Source organism: Colletes gigas, unplaced genomic scaffold (assembly GCF_013123115.1).
Source record: "Colletes gigas isolate AHSC1104 unplaced genomic scaffold, ASM1312311v1 Colletes_gigas_Sc00005, whole genome shotgun sequence".
In the NCBI taxonomy this organism is placed as follows: domain Eukaryota; kingdom Metazoa; phylum Arthropoda; class Insecta; order Hymenoptera; family Colletidae; genus Colletes; species Colletes gigas.
Window position 1 is genome coordinate 6,477,618 of NW_025106634.1, and position 24,714 is coordinate 6,502,331.

A 24,714-nucleotide genomic window follows, 5' to 3' on the forward strand; every position below is an offset into this window, starting at 1 on the left:
ACATAACCCCGAAATCCTACTCACTTTCAAGAAAAAAATTCGAGTACATGGACAAAGTCGACAAAATTAAAAAATTTCAGATCGTTCTGGAAAAAATATTTTTGGTTACAGGGGTCAATTGCAATCATTTTTGGTGGATAGACATAACCCCGTAATCCTACGTACTTTCGAGAAAAAAAATTCTTCGGTATTCTTGATTTTCGTCTTATTTTGGCTTGTAGAATCTCCCATTAAAATTTTTCCCAAGGGTAGCCGAACACCCTGTATAGTTGATCGGTTAAAAAATATATCTTAAGATTGTTATAGTCGAGTAAATGCCGTCGGAAAATTATTCGAACGCGATACGGGTCACTCGGACTTTCTATTACGGCGTTGTCTGCGATACTTCGCTTTGGAAAGAATCTCGTACGCCTGTTGAATCTCCATGAATTTCTCCTGAGCCTGTCGCTTTTCCTCTTCAGTGCCCTTTATCTTATCGGGATGATTGTCCCTCGAGAGAGCTCTCCAGCGAGAGGTTACATCGGTCTGCGTAGCTGTTTGAGAAAGACCCAAAACCTGCGAAAGAACCCGCCGTTGGTAGTTCCGTTTTTGCAGAAGAGTGCTCCGTAATTGCTACTTGTACACTTACTTTGTAAGCATTTATTTCACCCCGAGGATCGGTCAGATCCACCAGTTGCGCCCACGTCGCCCAGAAACCTTGATGCATCGTTTGGCTCCACATCGCCTCGAGGCTAGCCTAAAGGATAGAGAAACTTTATCAAATATCTGACACTTTAACGCGATGTATTCCGTGATTTAAATTAACCTTAAGATCAAGCCATATAGGAGATGTCAAGAAATGCTGAATAGCTTCGGATAGTTTGATCTCTTCGCCCTCACTGTCGGTTACAACAGCGTTGAATAGCAGGTAGCTGCCGATTAAAGACAGATACAACGTGACGGCTAAGCTGAGATAAAATGCCCTTCGCACGAAGCTTTTCCTCTTTCTTGGCTTCAGTCTCCATTGCTTACTGAACGTATCGAAACTTAAGCTGGAACACGCGACCATTAGAAATACCCACATGGTGTCGTCTCCGATGTAGGGCAGAGTGGGATAAATCAAATACGCCGTGAGGAGAGCGCCCCATATGGATCCCTGTTCTCTACCGATATTCCCTACCGTCCACACACCTGATCACACACAAGCGTTCAAATTTTAGAAAAACGAACGAAATAAAATATTATACGATACCAAACGCCTTAAAAAATAGATCGCAGATTCACCCGGTCGGTGTAAACGTTTACGAAATAAAAGTCATCCGTTTAGTTTCGCGACTACATTGTTGCGTCGCGTGGCACAGAGATGCTCTCGATGCGTCACCTCGTGCCCCGATTTCGAATGGAAGCATAAACTAATGTGTCTACGAGCTCTTCGAGTACCATTTTCCGGAAGTAGCTGTTATTTGGAAAATCGGGCCACGAGGTAACGCGTTGGAAACGCTCCGAATAGACCACCTGTTTACTTTGTGCCTTGCAACGCAACGACCATGAAGAATTTTATCAGCTAATTACCACGTCACGCGTAAGCACGCCGTTAACAATTATACAAGATAACTTGGGCAAAAATAAAACCTACCCAATGGTTTCGTACTTGGAAAATGTATGTTTCTTACCTAAAGCGACGACGAACGGCGTGAAAATCAGCAAATATCGAAAATTAATGCCGTATACTTCGTCCTCCGGAATGGCACTGCGGTACAATTCGGCCCACAAATACGCGACTGCCGTTTCGGCAACGAATCGCGCCGTAGCGAACGGCGGCTGAAATATCGAATGCAATTATATTATGTTAAATCATGGGTTTCGCAATTATATTTTATCGTCCAACGACGAACTCGTTAATCGTTATTACCAACGATTCGAATCAGTGTACAGCCTGTTCGGCGCGTTCGACAACATTTTCGCGAGATCGATCGTCGATCGTTCCTTTTTAAATACCTTGCGATTCTGTCGGACTTTTTGTTTGAAATCTTCGAGGAAACGAGGATCCTCGTTCGCGTCCGCCACGTACGAGGGAATCCTATAGATATCACGTAGCCATCCAAGACCCATGTATCCACCAAAACTGCTGAAGTACACGAATGCGTGGGCGTACTGTTCCAGGTACACGTGGTGTGCTCCAACTAGGCCTCCGAACAGCCACAGTACGTAAGTCCAAAATATCGATTTCTTCTTCTTCGTCGATCCCTTGTCCTTCCCGTCGATCTGTCCATTTCTCGAGTCCATCTTCGTTTCTATCGTTGTACTTAAATTACACGTTCTATCACACATTTGTCACCTCGGTCATCGAAACACCGGTCCGTGCAGCCGATCTGCCCTTTGTCCGCGATTTTTGTCGACTATAGCAGCTAAACGGCAACGTTGCACACTCGACAAGTTCTGGGTAGCCTTTGTTTTTAAGTCACGGGACTCCACTGGTATTGCCGTTTGCATCGATCGCAGGTTGCATTCCTTAATCGTTATGACGTTCTTTCTGAATTCTCCTAAGCGCGACACCGAACACGCGTCGATTATTTGTTCGTACGATCGTTCACTGGAGCATTTTTCTTGCCCGCAAGATCACAATAATCCTGAGTGCATTTATCAGTGGCAATTGGGGAACTACCGAAGCTGGTTCCGTCACGCCGGTACGTACCATTTGTGGTTCAACGCTCTGTCAAGTATAACGGTACCTTTACAGGACCGTAGCAACGGAACACCGTTGCTCGTGAATCCTCCGAAATATAGCAATTATTGCTTGCAATGTTTTATACTTAAACAACCAGTTCGAAGTAATAGTACAGAAATACTTTTCTCGTGTTTGCGTATGTTCTGGTTCGGGCCATAAATTACAGTTAATATTAGCGGTTTATTCAACTTTTGGCAAAGTACGAGGAAAAACGCCTTTTTGCCGTATTATAACGCCAGTTATTTGTGAACATTGCATATACAACGATTAAGATAAAATAGTAACACGATCATCGCAATTTAATCTGACCCTTGTCTTGTGCGCTTGAGATAGGGTCGAATAACAAATGCAATAATATTAAAAGGCTCGTCATTACTTTTATCAGCAGAGTACGTCTTCTACGACGAACATAATTATTTTACATGTTAGTTACAGAGATATATTTAATCGATTCGGTTGGATTTTGGTTACTTCGTTACGAAATCTTTATTTATATAGGAATTCTATTAGAGTACAATTACGAAATCTGATGTAATCACAATATTATTGCGATAAGTGTAGGTCGATGCATTTGTCTGAACTTGACCTACAACTATGGTTGTAAAACAGGTTTCTTCTTTGAAAGTAGATGTATGCCATTGAAGCAAAAGTCCCTAGAACAAATTACTTATTCCCTATGATGTTTGAGGACTCGTATAATGAAGTAACTTCCGTTTTTAACATTAATATGTATATAATACCCACGAATTACGTTTGTATTGCATTCGCCATCGTTCGAGCCAAATTGCATCTACGTACGAAACAAATTTGCATGATCGATGTATTATTTAAAACCAGAATTTCTTTCATCGAAGTTTCGTTGGGTAATGGACATTTTGTTCTTCAAATCCTGCGTTTTGTGTAGTAAAAGTCAATTTTTTCGGACGTGACGCTGTTCGTAACTGCAACGAAAATATGGGAACAATCTCGATCGAAGTTTTCTTTCGAAGGTAACATGGCGGCGTGCACGTGTCGTCTGCAATTCTCCGTTGAAAGCGATTGTCAGACATTCGATAGCCATCGCCTCGCGGCTCTCGGACGATACACGACGTTATCAGGGGGAACAAGGGCATTCTTTCTCGTGGAAAATGTGTGGTGATGGAAGGGTGCTGTCCGACAAAGAGAAGCCATAAAGAGTGGCGACGAACGGTGAAAAAAGAACGTCGCAGACGTCTGCGTCGCAAGGCGGCCGCCGAGCGGGAAGCGGATGCGGAACGACTGGCGGCAGCACTTGAAAGGAGCGCGGACTATTTGAATTGGATCAAAGAGCGCGAGGTCGCGGAAACGGAAAAAGAACAGAAAGAAAAGGAGGAGCACATCGAACGAGAGAAACTTTGGTTGGAGGAGGAGGTAAATATACGTTTATACAATATGAAAGTTTGCTAGTTCAATTTGAAAATCTGATCCGTACCGGCATTTTGTGGCAGCCTGTATATCGCGTATCTCGCTGATTATTCAAATTTTTTATTTTCACAATCGATAGTGTACGTTCGATTGGTTATAACGTCGTTATAACGTCAGAGCTTTGTTGTAACCATGAAAATAACACAGACATGTGGTTACCGAAACCTGCTAATTATTATACTTTATCTGTAAGCCGGACGAACAAATTTATCGCTGTCGCGGTGAAACTTGGAATAATTGTATTTTCTGTGATCGGTTTAGGTAAAAGCGCAGAAGGAATGGCAAATATTGCAAGAACGAAAGCAGAAAGCCCGACAGCAGCAGTTGGAGCAGGAGATGAAAATTCGACAGGAGTTCGAGGCGAAACAGGAAGCGATTCGCAAGAAACAGGAGGAGGAGAAACGTAAGAGAGAGGAGGACATTAGAAAGCGGGAACAGTTACTGAAGGAGATTGATGATTACATCGATAATGGGATCAAGACTCCGGAAGCTCTGCGCGAAGTCATCAACAGTCAACCTGGAAAAGAGCTTTGCCCCTTTTTCACGAAGACGGGTGCTTGCAGGTGAATAAAACATTCTCAGCGCACTTTGTTCATTAAAGGCAGGAGGAATGCAGAATTTTTAAAATTATTCTTTTCCAGATACGGCGATACCTGTTCGAGGAACCACCGAAGAGTATGTTTGAGCAAGGTGATACTAGTTCCTGGTTTTTACACGCACTTTTCCCTGGAAAAGAATTCCGCGGAGTACGACACGGACGTGGCTCTAGAATTCGAGAGTTCAGAAACGCGGCAACATTTTCGCGAATTCTACAAGGACGTCGTTCCGGAACTCGAATCGTTCGGAAGAATAAAGACTCTCAAGTACTGTTGCAACACCGAGGTTCATTTGCGGGGCAATCTGTACGTCGAGTACTATACCGAAAGGGAGGCAGCAAGGGCTATGAGAAAGTTGAAAGGTCGCTGGTACGCTGGCCGGCAACTGAACTGCGAGTTTGCCAACTTGAAGTCATGGAGAAGCGCCGTTTGTGGAATGTCAAAATGCCCGAAAGGGAGAGCGTGCAATTTTTTGCATACATTTAAGAATCCGCACGACGAGTACGATATCAAGAGTCCGCCTAGGTGGGCGAAACAGTCGGCTTCGTCATCTCAGGAAGTTACCAGCAGCAGAAGAAGCGAGCACAGGAGCAAATCGAAATGGGAGGAAGGCAGCGATACGGAGGATGGGAAAAACTGGAGATGGTCCGAGTCTCCTGAGCCCGAGCCTCAGCGTACGAGGAACACCGAAAAACGGCATCGTCGTTCCGACGAAAACATAGAGTATCGACAGAAATCCACGCGCGACAAAGCACACGATCAATCTGCCAAGGGAAAGCTCACCGAAAACGTAGACACGCCGGTCAAACGTCGACGATCGAGTTCCAGGAAGCACTTCGAAGACGAAAACAAAGACGACGACGTTTCGAACGGTCGCGAGTACTCGAGAAAGTACTCCAAGAAATATCAAAGAAGAAGAGAGACGGAGGACGACTACGACGAATCGAAATCGTCGAGGCATTCTTCTAGAAGATACTCGAAAACCGACGACAAAAGTTACCGTTCGAAAAGTCATAAGCTCTCGAACAAGTATTCGGGGAGAGAGAAGGACGGTCGTGAGAAAATTAAGCAGAAATCGAGAAATCGTCGTGATCTTTCCGAAGATTCTTCGAGGAAAAAACGCAAGAAGAACTCCGACACTTTCGACACCGAAGAAACTGACGACACGAAAGATCCACCGCGTTTGAAGTCCAAGTGGGACAAAGAGAATTCTGAACAAATTAGTTCAAACGGTACGGAGTCCTCCGATACGGATTCCTCGAGCGCAACCGAAGATAAGAAGACGGAAAGATCGAGGAGATCAAAGAAAAATTCTGCGGAACACTCGGACTACGAATGGGCCACTACGGATTCCGAAAACGAACATAAAATCAAAGAGAAATAATAAAGTGGACGTTTGTTTGAACAATTTGTAGTTGTGCTTAAAAACTTGTCGCGCACAAGAAACCGATGTAATTAGTGTAATTATATAAGAAAGTACGCTTTCATACCGAAGTGCATTTAACAATAAAATCATTTTTGTACTTACGATTAGTATGTTTTCCAAACATACATTGTACGACCATTACAATCGTTTTTTTTTTTTAATCGCATTGTTCTTTCATACGAACGAGTATCGCGATTAGGTCAATTAAACACACGATTGAGCGATACCTATTATCTTTCACACGTCCATCCATATCTACAATTTGACTCGTTTGATGGATCTATCGTATACCTTCGATTGTGATTAAATGACCAATTTTTTTTAATTGCGTCACGATATCAGATAAATTTTTTTATTCCGATCGAACGTTAGTAGAGACACGTTCGATATCGCGTCCAGATGTTTTAAACAATCGTACAGAAAGTTTCATGAACCAGTATTTCATAAATCGCGATAGATGCTAGTTGAATCTACAAATTGATCGACGCTTCCGATTGCTTCGAGGATTCGAGATGATCCTTTTAAGTACTTTATTGACGTTGTGCCTTGCCTTCCATCTTGGGGATTGCGTTGGCTTCCATGGATTTCACTTTCGCGGTCTGGAAGAACCGGAGTCTCCGATGTTCGATTCCTCGATCATAAAAGAAGGTTGGATCACACAGCCTCTCGATCACTTCAATCCGCGCGACAATCGTACTTGGTCAATGGTATGCGTAAAGTGAAGGTATTTTCGTAAGACGAGGACGAAATTTATGTGTCTTTTCATTTTATTCTGACAGCGATACTATGAAAACGACAGCCTTTTTAAAAACCGCGGACCGATTCTGATCATGATCGGAGGGGAATGGGAAATATCAACGGGCTTTTTAAAGACTGGTCTGATGTACGAAATCGCACGCACTTACAACGCAACGATGTATTATACCGAGCATCGTTACTACGGAAAAAGTAAACCGACCTCGTAAGAAATTCATTTCTGACCCCGACGAACGATCTTGCTCACCTTCGCGCTAAAACATTTTATCGACTTCCGCGTTATTCTTCGTATCTCGTATCCTTGGATCTTTTTTTTAGAGACGTTTCTTCAGGAAACTTACAATACTTGAGCGTGGACCAAGCGTTGGCCGATTTAGCATACTTTATCGAAACTAAAAAGAAAGAGAAAAGACTCCAGAACAGTAAAGTCTACGTCTTTGGAGGGTCTTACGCCGGAAGTATGGCAGCTTGGGCTAGACTGAAGTACCCTCATCTCGTTAAGGTATTTCCCTTTAATTTTTCTTTTCTTCTTTCACGGTGGATAAATATTTCCTCAACTAATTCCACAGGGTGCGTTGGCTAGTAGCGCTCCAGTTGTCGCAAAGGCCGACTTTCGTGGTGAGCGCGACAACCTTTTACAATTTAAACTTTCATGGCACGTGTAAAAAACCGGTTCTCTTTGTAGAATATTACGAAGTTGTGGCCAACTCGCTTCGCAGACATAGTCAAAAATGCGCGGACGACATTAAAACTGCGTTCGCCCAGGTCGAGGAGTTGTTGGCGGCCAAAGATGGCCCGCAGAAATTAAAATCTTACTTCAAGTAATTAACGCTCGTTTCTTTATTTCGTCGTATCGCGATCGTGCACCATGCTCGCGCTATTAACCCGATAAATTTCAGTTTATGCGCCGTACCAAACGTGAACTCTGGCAGCGACCTTGCACACTTCATGAACTCTTTGGCGGAGGTACGCTTTCCTACAAAGTAAAACGCGTATCGTGCTATCATTACGCACGTTCTGCTCAGAGTAACTCTTTATTTTCGACAGACGTTCGCTGGTATCGTTCAGTACGACAATGTGCAGAACGGACAAACGAAAATTGCTGCTTGCTGCAACAAAATGACTGCGCCAGACTTGGGTACTCCTCTCCAGAGATTGGCGTATCTAGTATCGGACAAAGACAGATGTTTGCCGAACAATTACCAACAATTTGTTAAAGTTTACGCAAACGGAACTTGGGAGTCGCAAACCGATATCAGTACGTCGTAATCGGCCGAAACAGTTTTATTATCATTTCCAATCATTTCGATAATTTCAGTGAGACTGTGGTACTATCAGACGTGCACCGAATACGGTTACTATCAAACCTCCAACTCGAAGAAATCTATTTTCGGATCTCTGTTCCCACTGAGTTATTTCACGAGCATTTGTACCGACTTATACGGCGATTAGTATGTATCGTAGACCTTGGTCTGGAAGAAATTACGTTCGTTCTCTGACTCGTTATGCTATAAATTGTCCCGTTGCAGTTACGATAGCGATTTCTTAAACACGAGGGTGAAAAGGACAAACATAATGTACGGAGGCTTGCAACCAGCTTTACGGAATGTAATTTTCACCAACGGAGACGTCGATCCGTGGCACGCCCTTTCGGTTCTTCGCGACGTGAACAAATTCTCGCCCGCCATACTTATCAATGGTAACGGGTCAAGATTACGCCAGGTATTCGACATCGACATTTAATTTCTATGATCGACGTTTTGGTTCTAGGATCGTCGCATTGTAGCGATCTATATAGCGACAAAGACACGGACGTCGAAGATCTCGTGCGTGCCAGGGCCAGGGTGCGCAAGATCATCGGCTCCTGGATCAAACCTTAAACTTGGAACTCGATTTACTTCGAAGAAAAAGAGAAAAGCGAGATAGATGTAGAAAAATATTTATTTATTTTCATCGATAGTCTTGATAAAATTCTGTGCAACTTATGTCTTAATTATGTAATAATGTCCATCCACAAAGGGCTAAACCGTAATTCTAATTTTTAAAATGTACTCGTAAATCTAATTGAAATCCCTCCGAATTTGGGCGATTCGTGCTTATTTGTAGGCTCGCTACGTTCGAGAGTAAAATTATAATATACAAATGTGCATTTCGCTAGTTCTAATAGCCGCTCGGTTAAAGTCGTAAGTAAATATTAATAATTGGTCGTGCTTGGGAAGCAATTCCATCGACCGAGATCAAAGTTTCAGCGTTGTTTTCCTCTTCGCGAATAATACCGTACCGATTTCTCTATACCGATTACCAAACGTAACTTGCTACAAGAAGAATGATATCGAGTTTATCTCGTCGACAAGGTAAATACAGTTAACGGCTGTCATGGTAATATATTCTCGGTGATCGATCTCTGTTGATCAATCCACTTCGAGCTTTCTGAAGGAACCACTGATACCGTACATGGTGGAATCGCTAGAGCCAATGTCCGAGCAACCAAAACCTTGTTTCAACGCCGACACTGCCCCTTCTCGAGCCTTCTCCGAGTACAACTCCAAAGACACTCTCATCTTGTCGTGACTCAGCAATACCGGTCTCATGTCCATCAACTCCTGCCTCCAAAGTGCTAAGCAAACAATTCGTTTCGCGCTATACGTACAACTACGTTTCATTCACTTTAAAATCGCGTTCCCCCTTCGCGATAACGTTATCGGAATAGTATCTATATCTGTAGCTGGATATTTACCGATCATTTCTTTCATAGGCATCGTTCCGCCGTATTCCTTGGGCAGCAGGTTCGTGTCCATTTTCTGATTCACAGCGTCCTCGAGGCTGGTATAGATCTTGACTCGCTTCTTTATCTTCTCGGAGATCAACGACATGCCAAAGTCGAGAGCAAATTTCACGGATGGGTGCGTATTGATCGCGTGAACTTCCTTGTGTCGCATCGGTATAGTCCTCTAAAAGAATTCATTTTTAAGGGTTCGCTAACAACATCGAATCCTGTGCAACGTCTTGAACGTTTTCAGAGCGGTTATCGGAATGTTTAAGCATTTGAACGTAACGATTTCAGAATGAGAAACCGAGAGGCTGGGTCTACGAAAACCGGTTACGGCGTCTGGTCGTTTCGGAAGCGTTACGAAACGCCGTTGCATCATTGTCCTTGAATCGAAAGCGCCTTGTAGCCGTAAAGTCGTTCCCGTTCGAGTTGCCGGAAGTGGTAAAAAGGGAAGTGCTCGTACCTCGCCGTTTTTTACGATGCGGACAGCCTCCTTCGGAGTGAAGAGCATCAGGTGCGGCAAACTGACGCCGGCCCCGTCCGCAAAATGCACGAAACCCCGTACTTGGCTCTCCTCGTCCTCCATCAGAGTCTCGTAAGTTATCGCGTGGATTCTACACATGTCGGCGTTCGAGTACTTGTGGGGATCGAAAACACCTGAAAGCACGTTCCACGCTTGAAACGCGAGGATAACAGATTTCCTAACGAATAAACATCGATCAACTAGTTGCAAAAGATATGAAAGAGTCGTTGATCCGTGACTGAAATCGAGAGCGTCGCGTGTAAATATTCGAGGCTGAAACGGAGAAGCGGAAACCCTCTAAAATTTGTCCGACAAGCCGTAAGGTATTATTTGGGTTCGAGAGGAAATTAACGTTTACCTGGTCTGGCGATTACAACACGGCGACCTTTCGAGTCACGTCCGGGTACGGCGAACAGATATCTGAAGCAATACAACGTAAACAGGTTATCGACGATAAGGACGCGTCTATTTCGTTTCGCCAGTCTTACCCCAGGGACAACAGCTCTTCCATCGTTTGCTCCGTGGCGTCTAAGTGATTGAAAGCCGGATGATAAACTTGCCGGAGAAGCAAGTACCTCTCGATGGCTTCCTCCGCCATCGGTACGTTGAACTTTTTACATCTCAAGAATCTCAGTAAAAATTGGGCGTCTGACGAACGAGAAACACAGAAATTTAAAGCACCAACGACGCTTCGAGCGCGCCTATCGAACCCTTAACCGGTATCGCGGACGATCTCGACAGCGGCTATCGTTTATTTAAATTATATTTTGGTAGATCGGGATACCGGTTGAGGGTTAACAGAGCGCGTAACGGAGGATACTTTGCGTCGTATCTAAAAGAAACTATACGTAATTCTCTCACCAAGGCGACAGTTTTGTATACGTGGGTTCAATTTAATCCAATTACGGATCTGTTCGACGGCCTGGTCCCGCGTATTTTTATCTTCCCTGAGCTCCTCCTTGGCCAGAATCTGCGTTTCCTTCGAAAGGGGACATTCGTAGTTGTCTTCCTCGGTTACCCACTCGATCGCTCCCATTCTAGTTAATTTACTCCTGTCCCGGATACAAGCGGCAGGCAACTTCAATTTTTTCGCGATCCAAATTATCGACCGATCGAATCGTTCTAAAAGAGTATTCGACGTTTATTATTAACGCTTCTGAAACAATGCTTTTTCCCCGTCGCTTTCGCCGAAACGGGGTCAAACGCGTTTCCTTGTCTTCTCGGTACGCAGCTGCCCTCAAACTGCGGCTTCAAACGAGCCACTGACATGGTTCCCGGCATCGTTCAAAGTCAAGCCATGAATGAAAGCGTATACCACGATCAGAACAGATAAACTGTAAACTTTCTTTCTCCTGCCGAATCGTGGATCGCAACGGTTTCGTAATTCTCGCAGGTACTATTGAACCCATCGGTGATTTGGTGACATAACAATTTAGTAGCTTTATGATATAATGTACGAACGCCGAGAAACATTACGTGTTCCGCGATACCAACATATGCCGTAAGTGAGTGACTCGTTTCGCAACAACTTTCTCCGGTTATGCAATCGGCTGAGTTGTGAGCTGTGCGCCCATCTTTGTTCCCCGATTTTGTACGGCCGACTAACACGGTTCGATAAAATATTCCACCTTCCTATTAAATAACGTTTCTGGTAAGTCTTCCTATTTTACAAACCAGCCAGATTGCGAAATACCTATTAAAGAAGCCGGTCTACTGATTATTTAAAGATCGCGCTGGACAGATTGCGGTCATTTTCCTAATAAGTAACTTCTTGCTAAAAAATTCCATGCTCCTGTTCTCAAGGATCAAAAATGTAAGGATGAAGGAGACTCGGTGCAAAATAACTGGAGCTCGCATCGAGACGAGATAAATGAAACCTTGTATCGCGAGGTCGATCGATGATTATTCAACGATTCTGTACTGCATAAATGTTGCACTAGACGTTTTGCATATGTAATATTATTTGATGACACGTCATGGCTGCGCCTTTGATATACCAAAAGTGGTAAACAATGTTACTGTCGTGGATCGTGACTCTTCCTCTATCGCTATAAATTTCATGGCAACGTTACCGATTTTTGCGAATTAAACATTTCGCACGCACAACGTCAATGAACGCAGCATATACTAATCGGGTTACCGTGCAACCGGGGAAGTAAACCGCTGCAACTATCTTCCGCGTAGAAAGTGCTACTTATCGCGTTATTACTCTTGGAATTCTTTCTTTGATACCAATTGCCGTTCACCCCGTAGCCAACCATGGTTTTTTTTTCATTGGAAACTATGCGTCATTAGGTCACCGCATTTTCATCGAGATTTCCCTTTGAGGAGAGATACTGATTCCGTGGACAATATTAATACGAATTAAAACACGAAACTGTTCCGATTTACGTAACCGACTTGTTTATACACTTTTTTACGTGTTTATTGCTTTAGGCAATATTACGAGTCGGATAAACAGTTCGGTGGAACTTACTATTTCTATTTCCATCGCAGCAACTATCGACTATCGTTTCTGCTTACACGGTGTATTACAACATTGCTAACTTGATTAGGGACATGTCCGGGCACACATGTTTTTTTTACGGAACAAACGTAATTCAGTGTTTTCAAGGATAACCACATCGGTTCAGACAGAGACATTGTTCTGTATCCTTGACACCTGAAATCGTCGACCTTCGAAGACAAGGTCGCTACACGTTATTTGTACTTAAAATTCCCGACGCGTCGGTTCTATTGAATTTCGTCACAGATCGTGATCGGAGTAACGCAATTAGAATTTGCTACGGTCTTAAAGGTGAACTACGTTTTCCTGACGGAACATTTAATAACATGGAGCACTGTTTCGATGATTAAAAAATGATAAAAAAAAATATTCGAAACGTCAAATGTTGGGAGAAACGACGTTGAAACGCAGATGGCTCGATGCATTGTTGCTAGAATTATTCTCAAGAGCAAAATAAAAGTAAACAAAGTATAAAATTTGAAAAACTTGCACGATCGTAAAAGATAAATCGATCGTCCTGGGTAACGTTTTAGAAACTTTAAGATTTTAGTATCGTCGAAAAACTCGAAACAAGTTTATTCCTAGCGATAAAACTACAAAAATTAACATACCCGAATCGCAGTCGCGCAGTTGAACACTTGGAGGAGACTGTCTCCTCTTGACTGTCGATCGCTCTTTTATAATTTCCAGTCGCACCTTTCTTCTGGCTCCACCTCCGGTGTTCTTGCTGTTGTGTGTTCTAGTGGAATCCGGGGACCCTTCAAGGGACAACTCACGCGATACCGAAACCTTTTGTCAATTACGTTCAATTGTCTCGGTCACGGGATGCCAAAAGTTTCTAACGTCGCGTGTCAAATGTCTCGTGATTATGCGTCAAAGCAAAACACTAAAATGCCTCGGTTTACCTAATTCCCCGTCTTTTATAGATACGTAGACAGGTATCATCGTTCGCCTAAACGAAGCGAGACAGTGGTTAATGTCGTAACAACTTTTTCCTGCCATCTTTGGGCCTGACAGGTTTTCTCACGAAACTTTCCGAAAATCATATTCTTCGTTCGAGCGTAAAAATCGAAATTGTTCGCGCGTGCGCGATGCGCGCGAATATGTAAAACATGCGAAATATAACATGTGTACATTATTAATATTCTTAAAAGCTGACATTTACGCGAGTGCACACATCGATGAAATAGTCACCGAAATGGTACTTTTTTTACTGTCTTATAATAACATTCTATCGAGAAAATTCGTTGCACCTTTTATACCGGAAAACGGACGCTCTGATCCATTACTCATTTGCTTCGGCAAAGTCAGACACTTACGTATATGAAAAGAAACTTTCGAGAAATTGCGATAAATTAGATATAAGAATGAAACGAACCGTGCAATGCGTTATTAATTATTTTTTCAAGGAAAGCTTTACAACCGAACGTAATCTTATAATCTCTTTCTGGATAGTAAGTTCTATCTACGATTTTAATTGAAAATTTTCTCTACCAGGCCACTTGAGAATATTAAGAATTCATAAAAATTTTACAGCTAGGAAATGTTTTCGTTGCACACTAATTGGGAAACTATTTGCATAATGACATTGACACTGATAATGTGTTTGCTATCAGTTGAGAGTATAGTTCGAAAATAAAATCCTATGGGTACGGTACATAAACCTGCATAAATTTCTAATGACTAACGCGCTGCACATAAACTGTTTCTACATTACGTCACTGATCCACGTAACAACCAATTATATGGGAAATTTCTTTTCTGCTAGATTCATTTCTGCGGTAAGTTCGACGGTACCTTATAAACATTTAGTGTTACAAACGAGGACAGGGAACGTTATCTTTATTCGGTACTAGTGTCGAAACAAACGTAACACAACATAGTAGAACGGAGCTTATTCTTCTCCTGACATTTACCCATAAGTAAAAATAAATATTTGCAATATAAGGACGAAGCAAGTACAAATATAAGACGCTGTATCTAATGGGGTGGGTTTTTACGGTTTTGCATAATGGCAATGATCGTACTAGCATAAGCTCACGTAATACTTGTTTTAGTACCGTTTTCTTACGAAGCTTTGACACGCAATAGCTCGAGCAGGTACAATCGGAAAGTGAAATGCTACTATAAACGCGAGAATGTTTCGACTAGGGATGGAGAAATTACGTGCGTGAAAGGCCTTCGTCAGTAAATGCGGTTACTCGAACGAAATTGATGCAACGTTCGCACTAAATGGTTTATCTCACGAAGTAAACAGAAACAACAATAAAAGTACATTTAATTTTTCTTTATTACACATGGGAAGTACCTTAATTTTAAAAATCACAGGCATACTCCATTATACTTGTACGCTATACAAAAATAATAATAATATCCTCTAATCTCAGACTTTGAAATGTTATATTGTTGAGCAATTTTAAATATAAATTATAAACGATACAAACGTGATAACGCTTTGGACGAGGAACTTTATCTAGTATTAAAATACGTAAATGCGATTGACGAGAATATGAAAGCTCGATTGTAACGTGGAACTAACATTGTAACATTCGAATATTGTTGTCGAAAATAGTTTTAAACTAAATAACAAAAGTCTTATTCCTTCTTATAAAGGAATAAAGGATAAAGGGACAAAAAGGAATATGTTTCTTAAAACTGAACGATTATTCTCAAATTCATTCTCTACCAATAATCTGTGTCTTCGCGTAAGCTCCTTTGCAACCGCTGCCCGAAAGTGATAAACTATGTTTAATCTCGTTAATTTGATCTTGCGATAGTTGCAAATCACTTTGTCGCGCCACATCCATTATGCACATCTCCAGTGCCTGTTCGCTTAAAGGTATATACGGAACGACAAATAAATCGATTTGTTCTCTGATAAATGCCTTGGTAATAATATCTTTGCTTTTCACTAAATCCACTTCCCGTTCTAAATAATCATCGACACCTTCCACGTTAAAAATGGCAAATACTGTAACGCAATTTTCTTTGTTTTTAACTAATATATCCAATAGAGTAGCAAAAATATCTAAATTTTTCAGTTTCAAATTCTCTATGATCAGTAATTCGTAAGAATCGAATGCGGTTAACTTGTTCTTGTCTTCCAATTTTAAATCGTACGTCAAAATTCTTTTTTTATGCGGGAAATTTTTTTTTATAATTTCGACGGTATAAGATTTTCCGACACCCGTCCCACCAATGAGACAAACGACCTTTAAATGATAAATATCCTGATTTAAAGCGTAGGTAATATCGGAAATTGCGTTCGTTTGTCCATATATCTTTTGTTGCATTTCAGTGGTAGCATTTGAGAACAGTGTAGCACGGTTGCAAAATGTGTTTGTAACAGGGTTCAAAAACAATGCAATTATTCCCACGATAATTGGAGTTATACATAAACATGCTAAGTTACAGTAGCACATGTTTATTTTTTTTTTTAATGGAACTTCTTTTTTTGGCACTAACGATCTAAGGTTCTTTTTTACTTCCGAATATGAAGTTTTAGTCTTATCTTTTACAGTGTCGCATTGTTCTGACCTGGATTCAGGACAGGGTACAGGCTCCTGTTTATCAATTGGATTTGTGTTGGTCGATGTAGGTTCCTTCGCAGGATTCACATTATCAATTTCCATATATTCTATTTCGTTTGACCTCTCATTTGGCTTAAGGTTTGACGATTGTATTACGTTATTGGGCTTATATAACGGCCAGTTGGGGGCGTTTAAAGTATCAGAATATGGAATCGTTGCCTGCCATTCTTTTCTATATTCCTTATCCACAGTATGCACCACCTCTGATATCTTCAATTGCCTGAAATTACAGTAAAATTTAAATTATCAGAGACAAAGTTATTTTCGTAATTTCATACTTCCACACACGCATTAGATATTTACCTGGTGTTTGCATTTTTGTAAAAAATTTGTTCACAACTGTATTGTCTGATCAAGTCAGATGGATTTTTAAAATAAGATTTTTCCACGTGAACTCTACGAGAAGACGGCAATTCGGAATAGCTAACAGCTTTGGTCAATTTACAATCAGTGTCTGAATCCAATAATTTCAATGTTGCAAAATGTTCTTCCATAACATCAAATATAATTCAGAATATCGTTTACAGTTGACGAGCAAAACATAACCTCAAAAATTCTATGAATTTTTCAATTTTCGTTTGTTTTTATCTTAAACTATGGAATATTTGCATAATATTTTGAATTATATGTTAAAGTCAATAATACTTTCAAGTTTTTAACATTTAAATATTATTAAACGACAACGTTCAACCTTAGCTGATAACAATCGTTCAAACCACCGTTAGCATTTAAAATACAATGCCCCTAAAAAAAGTGGGTAAATCGATTGTACGTAGATTATATATTAATTTAATATTTTATTGTTTAAATAAACTAACATAATAGTTACAGCAAATATAATGTTAGCAAAAATATGAGAAAACGTAAAAAAAGTTTAATTATATAAGATGGTATGGAATTATAGTTATAACGTTCAAGTGAAAGCCTTAAACTTTTCCAATTGTACATTTTAATTCAAATGTTAATTCGGTTATTTAGTTTTACAAAATTATAAGGATAAATGAAACAAGTGCTAAAAGATGTTTGAAAAACGCGCGCAATTCAGTTCGTTCGTTCCGTCGATCATGGTCCAAATTCTTGTGGTTCATGTTCAGGCTCAGTTTCTGCTCGTGTATTGACGAGCGAACACTGGATGGTTTAGGTGCGTGGTTATTTTGTGTTTTCGTGATGTGACATTCCTACAGCGAAAATAGTAAAAATGCAATCGAAACAACTGCTGATACAATGTCTCTGGATTGTGTCGATGTTCGTACTTGCTGACGCCAGAATACACAAACTTGAAATACGGGTTAGTTGACTGATTGTGAAGCAATAATGCATTATATTTATTGGCTGATTTATTGTTACTTCCTCGTTGCATCGATTATGTTTTACCAGTACACATAATTAACTGAATCATCTAATACATTCGAGTTACGTACAAACTCGTAATTTTTCGATAATGCTGTAAAGGAATTTAATAAATGAATATAGATATATTACCCGTAGCATCGTATTTACGGTGTCTCTGTGAACTACGTGTACTATATCCGAATGAAACTTTGAATACAGCATACGGTGGAAAAAAGTTTCTGAAAATAATTCGATAAGTTGTGAAACGGATGATGTATAGGTTATACGTCAATCGTGCTTCGAACGAACATCTCTTTTTCTCGTCGCTTAGTCATAAACTTTTGTTACGCAGTGCCTTACCCTTACGAATTTTTCATGTTACAGAAAGACATACGCAGATATATTGCCCTGAGTACGTTTGGTTTCTATAAGGGTGGTATTCTCGCTGTTCATTTGTCGAATTTCAAGGCCGAGCCTTTCGACGAAAATGCTGTGGTGAGTTATCGTAGCGTAGATGTTCGCGCAATGTATACTATGCGTCGTCCATTCACGGACACCTGTTTCCATTTTCCCTCATTCACACCGCTAAATTGCCGCTAGGAAAGTACTCGAAACCATTCTCTTTCCGAGTACTAACGCTTTCTGTACAGGTTCTGCCAAAACTCGCAGTACAAATTAAAAAGATCCGATCCCTCTCGTATAAACGAACCGAATATCTAGAATTTCTATTTCCGTACGAATATTCATTCTCGAGATAATCGATTTTGAAAATACATATCTGGGGTGCGCGCAAACGTAACTAACAAACTTGTAGGTCTTGATTTCGCCTATCTATCGCGCGTGCACGTAAACTACGTAACGTTTCCAGATAAAGAACTGTAATTCGATATTTAAAATCAATGTACGTTTTCAAGCTCGATCTTTTCTAAACAATTTTAATACCGATAAACACTTCGAAATATTTCGATATTTTCGATCCGTGAATAATCGATTAGCATCGATCAGTGGTCCCGAGATAGTTGCTTGGTAAAACGCCACGCTTTTTGTCGTGTTTTGTGGTTTCTAGAAAAATCGCCTTATATTATTTGTGTAATGTGTGTGGTTTGTGTTTTTTACGATTCAGTTTGGGTTCAGTTTGGATCGAACGTTAAACGACGCGATGAATCCGTATTTAGATAATCACCAGGAAAGATGTGTGCTACAAAATATTTCGAACGTCAAGACCGATCTCGAGCAGAGGAACAAGAACGCGGTCATATATTTCACAATGGACTTGAAGAACTCATTGTAAGTATAGACAAAGCGTTCGAATCGTAGCTAGTATTTCTTGTTTACAGTTGTCGTTTCACGGTTCGATTAAAATTAATATGTTTCAGGTTAAAAGTGAACTGCAGTCGGAACATTCATACTGCACACATCTACAGAGATACTGACATGTTGTTAGATTACCGAAGGAAGAGAGACTCTTTCCCGACTAGGTTTAGCGATACTGTTCTTTTCCCACGGAGAAAACGCTATACTCCACACGGTGTGTTAGACCTTTTCAGTTATTTTAATTTTTTGCCTATAACGTTCCGAGAACTTGACACCGTTTTCTAGTCAGGTTCTCGGAAAAATTTACCTTTTTCCGTTGCATAAAAAAAAGACGGACGATTTTAACGAAGGAGCAAGGGTTTGATTCGTTAGTCGTAGTGCGCTTTTAATTTTGGCAAGCCTCCAAACACAGGAAGTTGACGCGCGATAAACCGCGTGGAATGGGTGTCACGTGTTACCTCGCGACACGTTGAAACTTTCGCAAGTTTGCTAATCGATATTGCTATGATTTATGATGTCAGTTATACCCGGCAATATCAGAAATTCAAGGAATTATTGATTATTCGCGATAACGGTTCTCGTCGCTATAAAAAATGTAAATTTTTTAATTTGAGAATATTTCTCGACCCCGATTAGAATTTGTTATGGAAGTTAATCGCGCATTAACGACGCGTTACTTTCTATTAAACATTACCGTTTGATAAAATATTGATAAAGATCGAAATAGATCGGAAAAATTTAGGAAATGACACGGCGTTGCACAGCTCAACGTAGAAATGCTTATCGGTTTGAATAGTGCCGTAAAAATAAACATCCCTGCATCCGCGAGTTAATTTTAACGCGGTCCGTTACTAACATTAGAAATTCGGTTTCCACGTAACATGGAATAACAGGTGGAAAATGAAAAGTTGGCACGAACTACATCGATCGCGACCTTAGGATGTAGTTATTAATGTTAACTTTTACAACAGCAACAAAATAAGTACACTTTTCTTTATAACACGCTACACCTTTTTAAACGATCTTTCTCTACAGTATCGGTTACCCGCAAAGTGATTCTCTATTTTAAGTATGAAAGAATCCTTAAATGGGATTATACAATAGGGTTTGCCTACAACAGTTTATAGTCGGGCTCTGATCGATACTACGAACGGTACGACATTTTCGTTGTTCCGACATGTAAATAATATTTCGTATGTTTAATGTGGAGAATTGAAGAAATATCTAAACGAGATTATCCGAAGATAAATATTGATAAAACATTGATACGTAGATAGTTACCGATGCACAGTTTCCTATATAAAACTATATCGTTGGATTAACGGTAAAAATTGGGACTATAATATGCGTTCATGTTTAGAAGATATTTTGAACGAACAACATTATCGTTTGTTAATGCCCAAATTGCAAAATTGCAATAGCGTACCGCGCGGCCCGTGGAACTAAATACGAGTGTGATCGATATATTACGGAATGTGGATGTGAAGCGACATCGGTGATCGAACACCACCAAGATCAGAGACGCTATAATTAACGTGACTCGTCCTCAATCTTATAAATAACTCGAAACTCAAGTATTTTTGTGGGTTCGGTTAGGTAACTGTCTTCTAGAGAAATACATTTTATGCCAATGACCATTCAACCAAATTCTACCAAATTTTTAACCAAGTTCGATTCACGCGATAGTTTAAGGCGATTCACGGGCAAAGTAATAACCAGAGGTGTTCGTTTTCTTAGGTTACCGCAGTGTAATCTTAAAAAAAAAAACACAAATTTTACACGATAAGAGCGAATTACCATTGCAGGTGTCGATAAATCCGTTGTCGAGGAAGAGTTCGAATCTAGATCGGAAAGTAACGCTTGCCTGTTGCAACTACCACTGGTCGTGAAAACTATAAAAGGAGAAAAGTATTACAATACGAGCTTCGCGATGTATGTCGGCAGCGAGGAAGAAGAGGGTCTTTATAATCTTTACTTTCACAATTGTCCAAATTATAAATACAATTCTCAAGTCGCGTTAGACTTCACGGTAAAACACCTTCTTCTGTGAACTGTATCTATATACGAGCGTGTGTCTCGCAGGATTTTGACAGACATTCGATGATCTTTTACGCCCAATTTGCAGATACAAATATCGGAGATTAATAGCGGAAATTTCCTAAGCGCGGGGGAAATGCCTCTGCCCGCTTTATATTTTATGATGGCGCTATTATTCTTTTTGTCGGGTTGTTTCTGGGTATTTATTCTTAAAAAGAGCAAGTAAGCGATCCGTTGAAATTTGACCAGCGCAGTTTTACAGCCGCAACTTTTACACCTCAAAATTTTCTTCGTTTAGGCATCCCGTTTTCAAGAGCCACTACCTAATGGCAGTTTTGGTCTATTTGAAATCTTTGTCGCTGCTCTTCCATGGGATTAATTATCATTTTATTCAAACGAAGGGGGAGCACGTGGCTGCTTGGGCGATACTATATTATATCACGCATTTACTCAAAGGAGCCGTGCTTTTCATTACGATTGTTCTTGTTGGCACAGGATGGACGTTTATTAAACACATTCTAGTCGGCAAAGACAAAAAGCTCTTTATGATCGTGATACCGTTACAAGTTAGAGACAAAATTCTATTCGTATGTAATTCCGTTAAGGTAATCGTTTAGTAACAAACTTCCAACCCGATAGGTATTAGCGAACGTGGCTGAAATAATAATCGAGGAAAGCGAGGAGGGAGACATCGAACACGAGACTTGGCGGGATGTTTTTATTCTTGTCGACTTGCTTTGCTGCGGTGCTATTCTATTTCCAGTAGTTTGGAGTATCAAGCACCTACAGGAGGCCGCGGACACAGACGGCAAGGCAGCTGTGAATTTACGCAAGCTCAAGCTTTTTAGGCATTTCTATATGATGATAGTTTGTTACATCTACTTAACGAGAATCATAGTGTTCTTGCTCAAGGTAGAATTTTCGTTTTATCACGACGTTCGATCGTTTTGCTCGCGTAAATCAACAACTAAGTTTACGTATCTTCTTTGAAGATCACGGTACCTTTTCAATACGAGTGGCTGGACGAAATGTTCCGTGAAATGGCCACTTACGTATTTTTTGTCGTTACCGGGTACAAATTCCGACCAGCCTCCGCTAATCCGTACTTTACTTTAACCACCGACGAGACATCCCAGGCCGACGAAGATGACGAAATGGATGTCGTGTGAGTATTCACCGTTCAAACGTTTTCCTATAGGAATATTATATCGCAAACCGCGATACTTTACTCGTTATTTTTCGCTTTTGTCGTGTCTTCCAGCTGGACGTATCGTATTTTATCCAGTTTTAATATGACGCTACCAGTTTTTTTTCCAGTGTTTCCAGAGGTAGCGGCATCACGGAGGGTCTTAGCAAAGTTAGCAAAGTTAGCAAAGTCTTGAGGCCCACGACGTCGGACGTTCCATCCACTCAGGAGGAAAGGGACTCTTTGTTCAATAAGACAGAACCTTCCCACGAATACGATTGAATCGAATAGAAATTCTTCATAATATACCGATTTCAGTGTGGACGAAAGCGAATAGGACTCGCTTTCCCATCATGTGATATTTCGAAATAGTGCTAGCGGTTGAAACAACATGTAATACACAGAATGTCAGAACATGCTTGATCAAGAGGAGGAAGTGTGGGTAAAGGTAGCCTCGATCTCGCTCTCTCGATCTGTTTTTGTACCTTTTTGTTGAAGCAGATAAGCAAATACTTATTAAACGATCGTTCATTCTATCCCCTCCCTTCCCTCTCAAAATGGTGGTAAATATTTTTCCATTATTCGTTCTTCGTATTCGATTTTATCGGAGGCGTTTTGTTTTTATTTTATTTCGTCATCAATTTGTTTTTCTCTATACATCATATTTACCATGCGACGCGCTTCATTCCGAGTATCTTATTCACTTCTCGAAACGTAATCAAACTCGGACGTTGGAGTTCAGTGTAATCTATAATTATTGGTAGAAAATTGTCATAGATATTGGAAAAAAATTAACGTAGAAGACGATTTAAAAAGTTTAATGTTTTGAAGACGCGATGTTACGCGTGTACGCGTTAGGAGGAAATTTCGATGCAAGTCAGACAACAGAAAATTTAAGTTTTGATACGCATCTTGTAGCTGGTTTTTTTTTTTTTTTTTTAGGCATTTAGGAGAATCGTAAAACATTTCAACTTGTCTTTTCACACGACACGCTTAGTTTTTCCGAAGCGAAAAGCCCGATTCGCGGCAAACGATCTTGTGATAAACGATACGCGAATATCAAGTGTATCACGATCCATTTTTGTAAACCATTTGATAACCTTTTATGTAGAAATAATTCTGATGTCAGGAGAAAACGAAGGTAAAAAAATTGTACAGCGTTTAACGTGTCCCCACTGTGTAATACCAAACTATGGCTATTACCGTTATTACTACTTTTGTACACAAGTTATCATAATTATTGTTACATGTGTTACTATTAATATTTTATTGTGTATAATAAAAGGGACGCGTTACAAAATCAAGTTGAAATAATAAAGTGGATATTTTTATGAAAGCTCTCGTCTCCCTTGGAATTCGTTTCCCATAATACAAATGTTTACTTTCAATTCTATCGCACGAATATCAATTTTTTTACGTCAACAATTAGTTAGATACAATCGATCGATTAACGGATACGATTGAAAATTTAATAGCCGGAAGTAAGTCGCGATTAATAATCAGAAACGGCTGTTTCAAGCTGCGAAGCAAACGCGATTAATATTCTCTTGATCCTTTCTCTTCAGATTAGGGGTCAAAATTGACTCATCTCGGTCGGTGGACCGTTTTCAGGCCGACAATCGGATCGAAATCTACCCTGCGGGGGTGTGAATAATGAATTGCTCGGCATAGATGCTCGTGGATAGGAATCGTAAAGATGCAGCGGGGTTTGAATGATCTATACTTTCTGGGCATCGCAAAGTGCATTTAAACTAAGGCGTTCGCATTCTTGCCTGTCGTTATCGGATCCTCGAACGTTCGTGCGGGTATTCCGATTCTTATTACTACATCTTCGTCCCTTTTACCCCAGAAACATCTCATAATACCGCTAATCCATTCTCCTACATTCAACAACAAGGTTCTCCTGCAAGGTCGCTATCCCTGAGCGGTTACCTGGCGTAAATTCTTATCCTGTGTCCATCCGATTATCTTGTTTACCGTCGCGGAATTTTACAGAAACCGTTGTGCCCTTGCGCGACGGACCAAGGGAACGCTTCGCAGTCGTTACACAACTTTTGACTCGAACGGATCGCGTTTTCGAAAGTCTCCCAATTATTCTCTTGCTCTCTCGGATACCATGGAACGTTTCCGTTCGGTTGTACGCCGTATTCTGGAGCATGCGTCTCGGCGTCCCGCCGCCCGGTAGACGTGCCCACCGAACTGGCCGCGAAATTCTCCAGTCAGCGTCGCGACGCGCTTCAAACGTCTTTTTCCGCTTGTGCCGCCTTTTACTCTCGCGACACCCAGAAATCGGCGCGAAATCGAAAGGTCGACAAACTCTCGGCCAGCAATTAGCTATTTCTCATCAGGTTTACAAAGCACATAGGATTTTTGTTAGTTTTTCCAAAGGTACGTACAACTCGTTGCGAACGAATACATTTATTATACTCGAAACATCGGTAAATATATGTGTGTTTTCTTTTTAAAGAACAACAGAAGAGACCCAGAAATTATACGACCGCACCGGAATATTCCCTCGAGTCCTCTAG

General features: G+C 40.7%; 6 protein-coding genes across 8 annotated transcripts; 3 read left to right on the plus strand and 3 right to left on the minus strand.

The window, feature by feature from the left end:
• Positions 1–180: 180 nt before the first annotated feature.
• On the minus strand, positions 181–2,618 carry LOC122395068 (dnaJ homolog subfamily C member 22). Its single transcript, XM_043392374.1, has 5 exons — positions 1,978–2,618; positions 1,653–1,800; positions 806–1,170; positions 629–736; positions 181–555 (listed from the first exon to the last, which is right to left on the minus strand). Exons 1-5 carry the CDS (start codon positions 2,308–2,310, stop codon positions 349–351), a joined length of 1,161 nt encoding a protein of 386 aa, XP_043248309.1. The 5' UTR covers positions 2,311–2,618; the 3' UTR covers positions 181–348.
• LOC122395066 (U2 small nuclear ribonucleoprotein auxiliary factor 35 kDa subunit-related protein 1) lies at positions 2,579–6,223 on the plus strand. 2 transcript variants are annotated; one of them, XM_043392372.1, is made up of 4 exons: positions 2,579–2,666; positions 3,697–4,096; positions 4,412–4,713; positions 4,792–6,223. In XM_043392372.1, the coding sequence occupies exons 2-4, from the start codon at positions 3,845–3,847 to the stop codon at positions 6,128–6,130; spliced, it is 1,893 nt and encodes a 630-aa protein (XP_043248307.1). In that variant the 5' UTR covers positions 2,579–2,666; positions 3,697–3,844; the 3' UTR covers positions 6,131–6,223. The 2 variants fall into 2 exon arrangements, with proteins under 2 accessions (XP_043248307.1, XP_043248308.1); XM_043392373.1 differs by lacking the exon at positions 2,579–2,666 and adding an exon at positions 3,278–3,570.
• A 388-nt stretch (positions 6,224–6,611) lies between these two features.
• On the plus strand, positions 6,612–8,867 carry LOC122394965 (putative serine protease K12H4.7). The gene is made up of 10 exons (XM_043392185.1): positions 6,612–6,879; positions 6,952–7,133; positions 7,247–7,430; positions 7,498–7,546; positions 7,614–7,749; positions 7,828–7,894; positions 7,976–8,186; positions 8,247–8,379; positions 8,458–8,627; positions 8,699–8,867. Exons 1-10 carry the CDS (start codon positions 6,685–6,687, stop codon positions 8,806–8,808), a joined length of 1,437 nt encoding a protein of 478 aa, XP_043248120.1. The 5' UTR covers positions 6,612–6,684; the 3' UTR covers positions 8,809–8,867.
• A 465-nt stretch (positions 8,868–9,332) lies between these two features.
• Positions 9,333–13,629, minus strand: LOC122394968 (alpha-tocopherol transfer protein-like). The gene is made up of 7 exons (XM_043392189.1): positions 13,339–13,629; positions 11,083–11,343; positions 10,710–10,869; positions 10,580–10,641; positions 10,162–10,355; positions 9,666–9,879; positions 9,333–9,545 (listed from the first exon to the last, which is right to left on the minus strand). Exons 2-7 carry the CDS (start codon positions 11,255–11,257, stop codon positions 9,340–9,342), a joined length of 1,011 nt encoding a protein of 336 aa, XP_043248124.1. The 5' UTR covers positions 11,258–11,343; positions 13,339–13,629; the 3' UTR covers positions 9,333–9,339.
• Positions 13,630–15,195: 1,566 nt separating this feature from the next.
• On the minus strand, positions 15,196–16,898 carry LOC122394966. Its single transcript, XM_043392186.1, has 2 exons — positions 16,621–16,898; positions 15,196–16,537 (listed from the first exon to the last, which is right to left on the minus strand). The coding sequence occupies exons 1-2, from the start codon at positions 16,809–16,811 to the stop codon at positions 15,403–15,405; spliced, it is 1,326 nt and encodes a 441-aa protein (XP_043248121.1). The 5' UTR covers positions 16,812–16,898; the 3' UTR covers positions 15,196–15,402.
• A 538-nt stretch (positions 16,899–17,436) lies between these two features.
• LOC122394964 (protein GPR107) lies at positions 17,437–23,502 on the plus strand. 2 transcript variants are annotated; one of them, XM_043392183.1, is made up of 10 exons: positions 17,437–17,605; positions 18,034–18,144; positions 18,773–18,936; positions 19,026–19,177; positions 20,769–20,992; positions 21,089–21,222; positions 21,299–21,566; positions 21,640–21,912; positions 21,993–22,165; positions 22,306–23,502. In XM_043392183.1, exons 1-10 carry the CDS (start codon positions 17,516–17,518, stop codon positions 22,466–22,468), a joined length of 1,752 nt encoding a protein of 583 aa, XP_043248118.1. In that variant the 5' UTR covers positions 17,437–17,515; the 3' UTR covers positions 22,469–23,502. The 2 variants fall into 2 exon arrangements, with proteins under 2 accessions (XP_043248118.1, XP_043248119.1); XM_043392184.1 differs by having other exon boundaries at positions 22,318–23,502.
• The last annotated feature ends 1,212 nt before the right edge of the window (positions 23,503–24,714 follow it).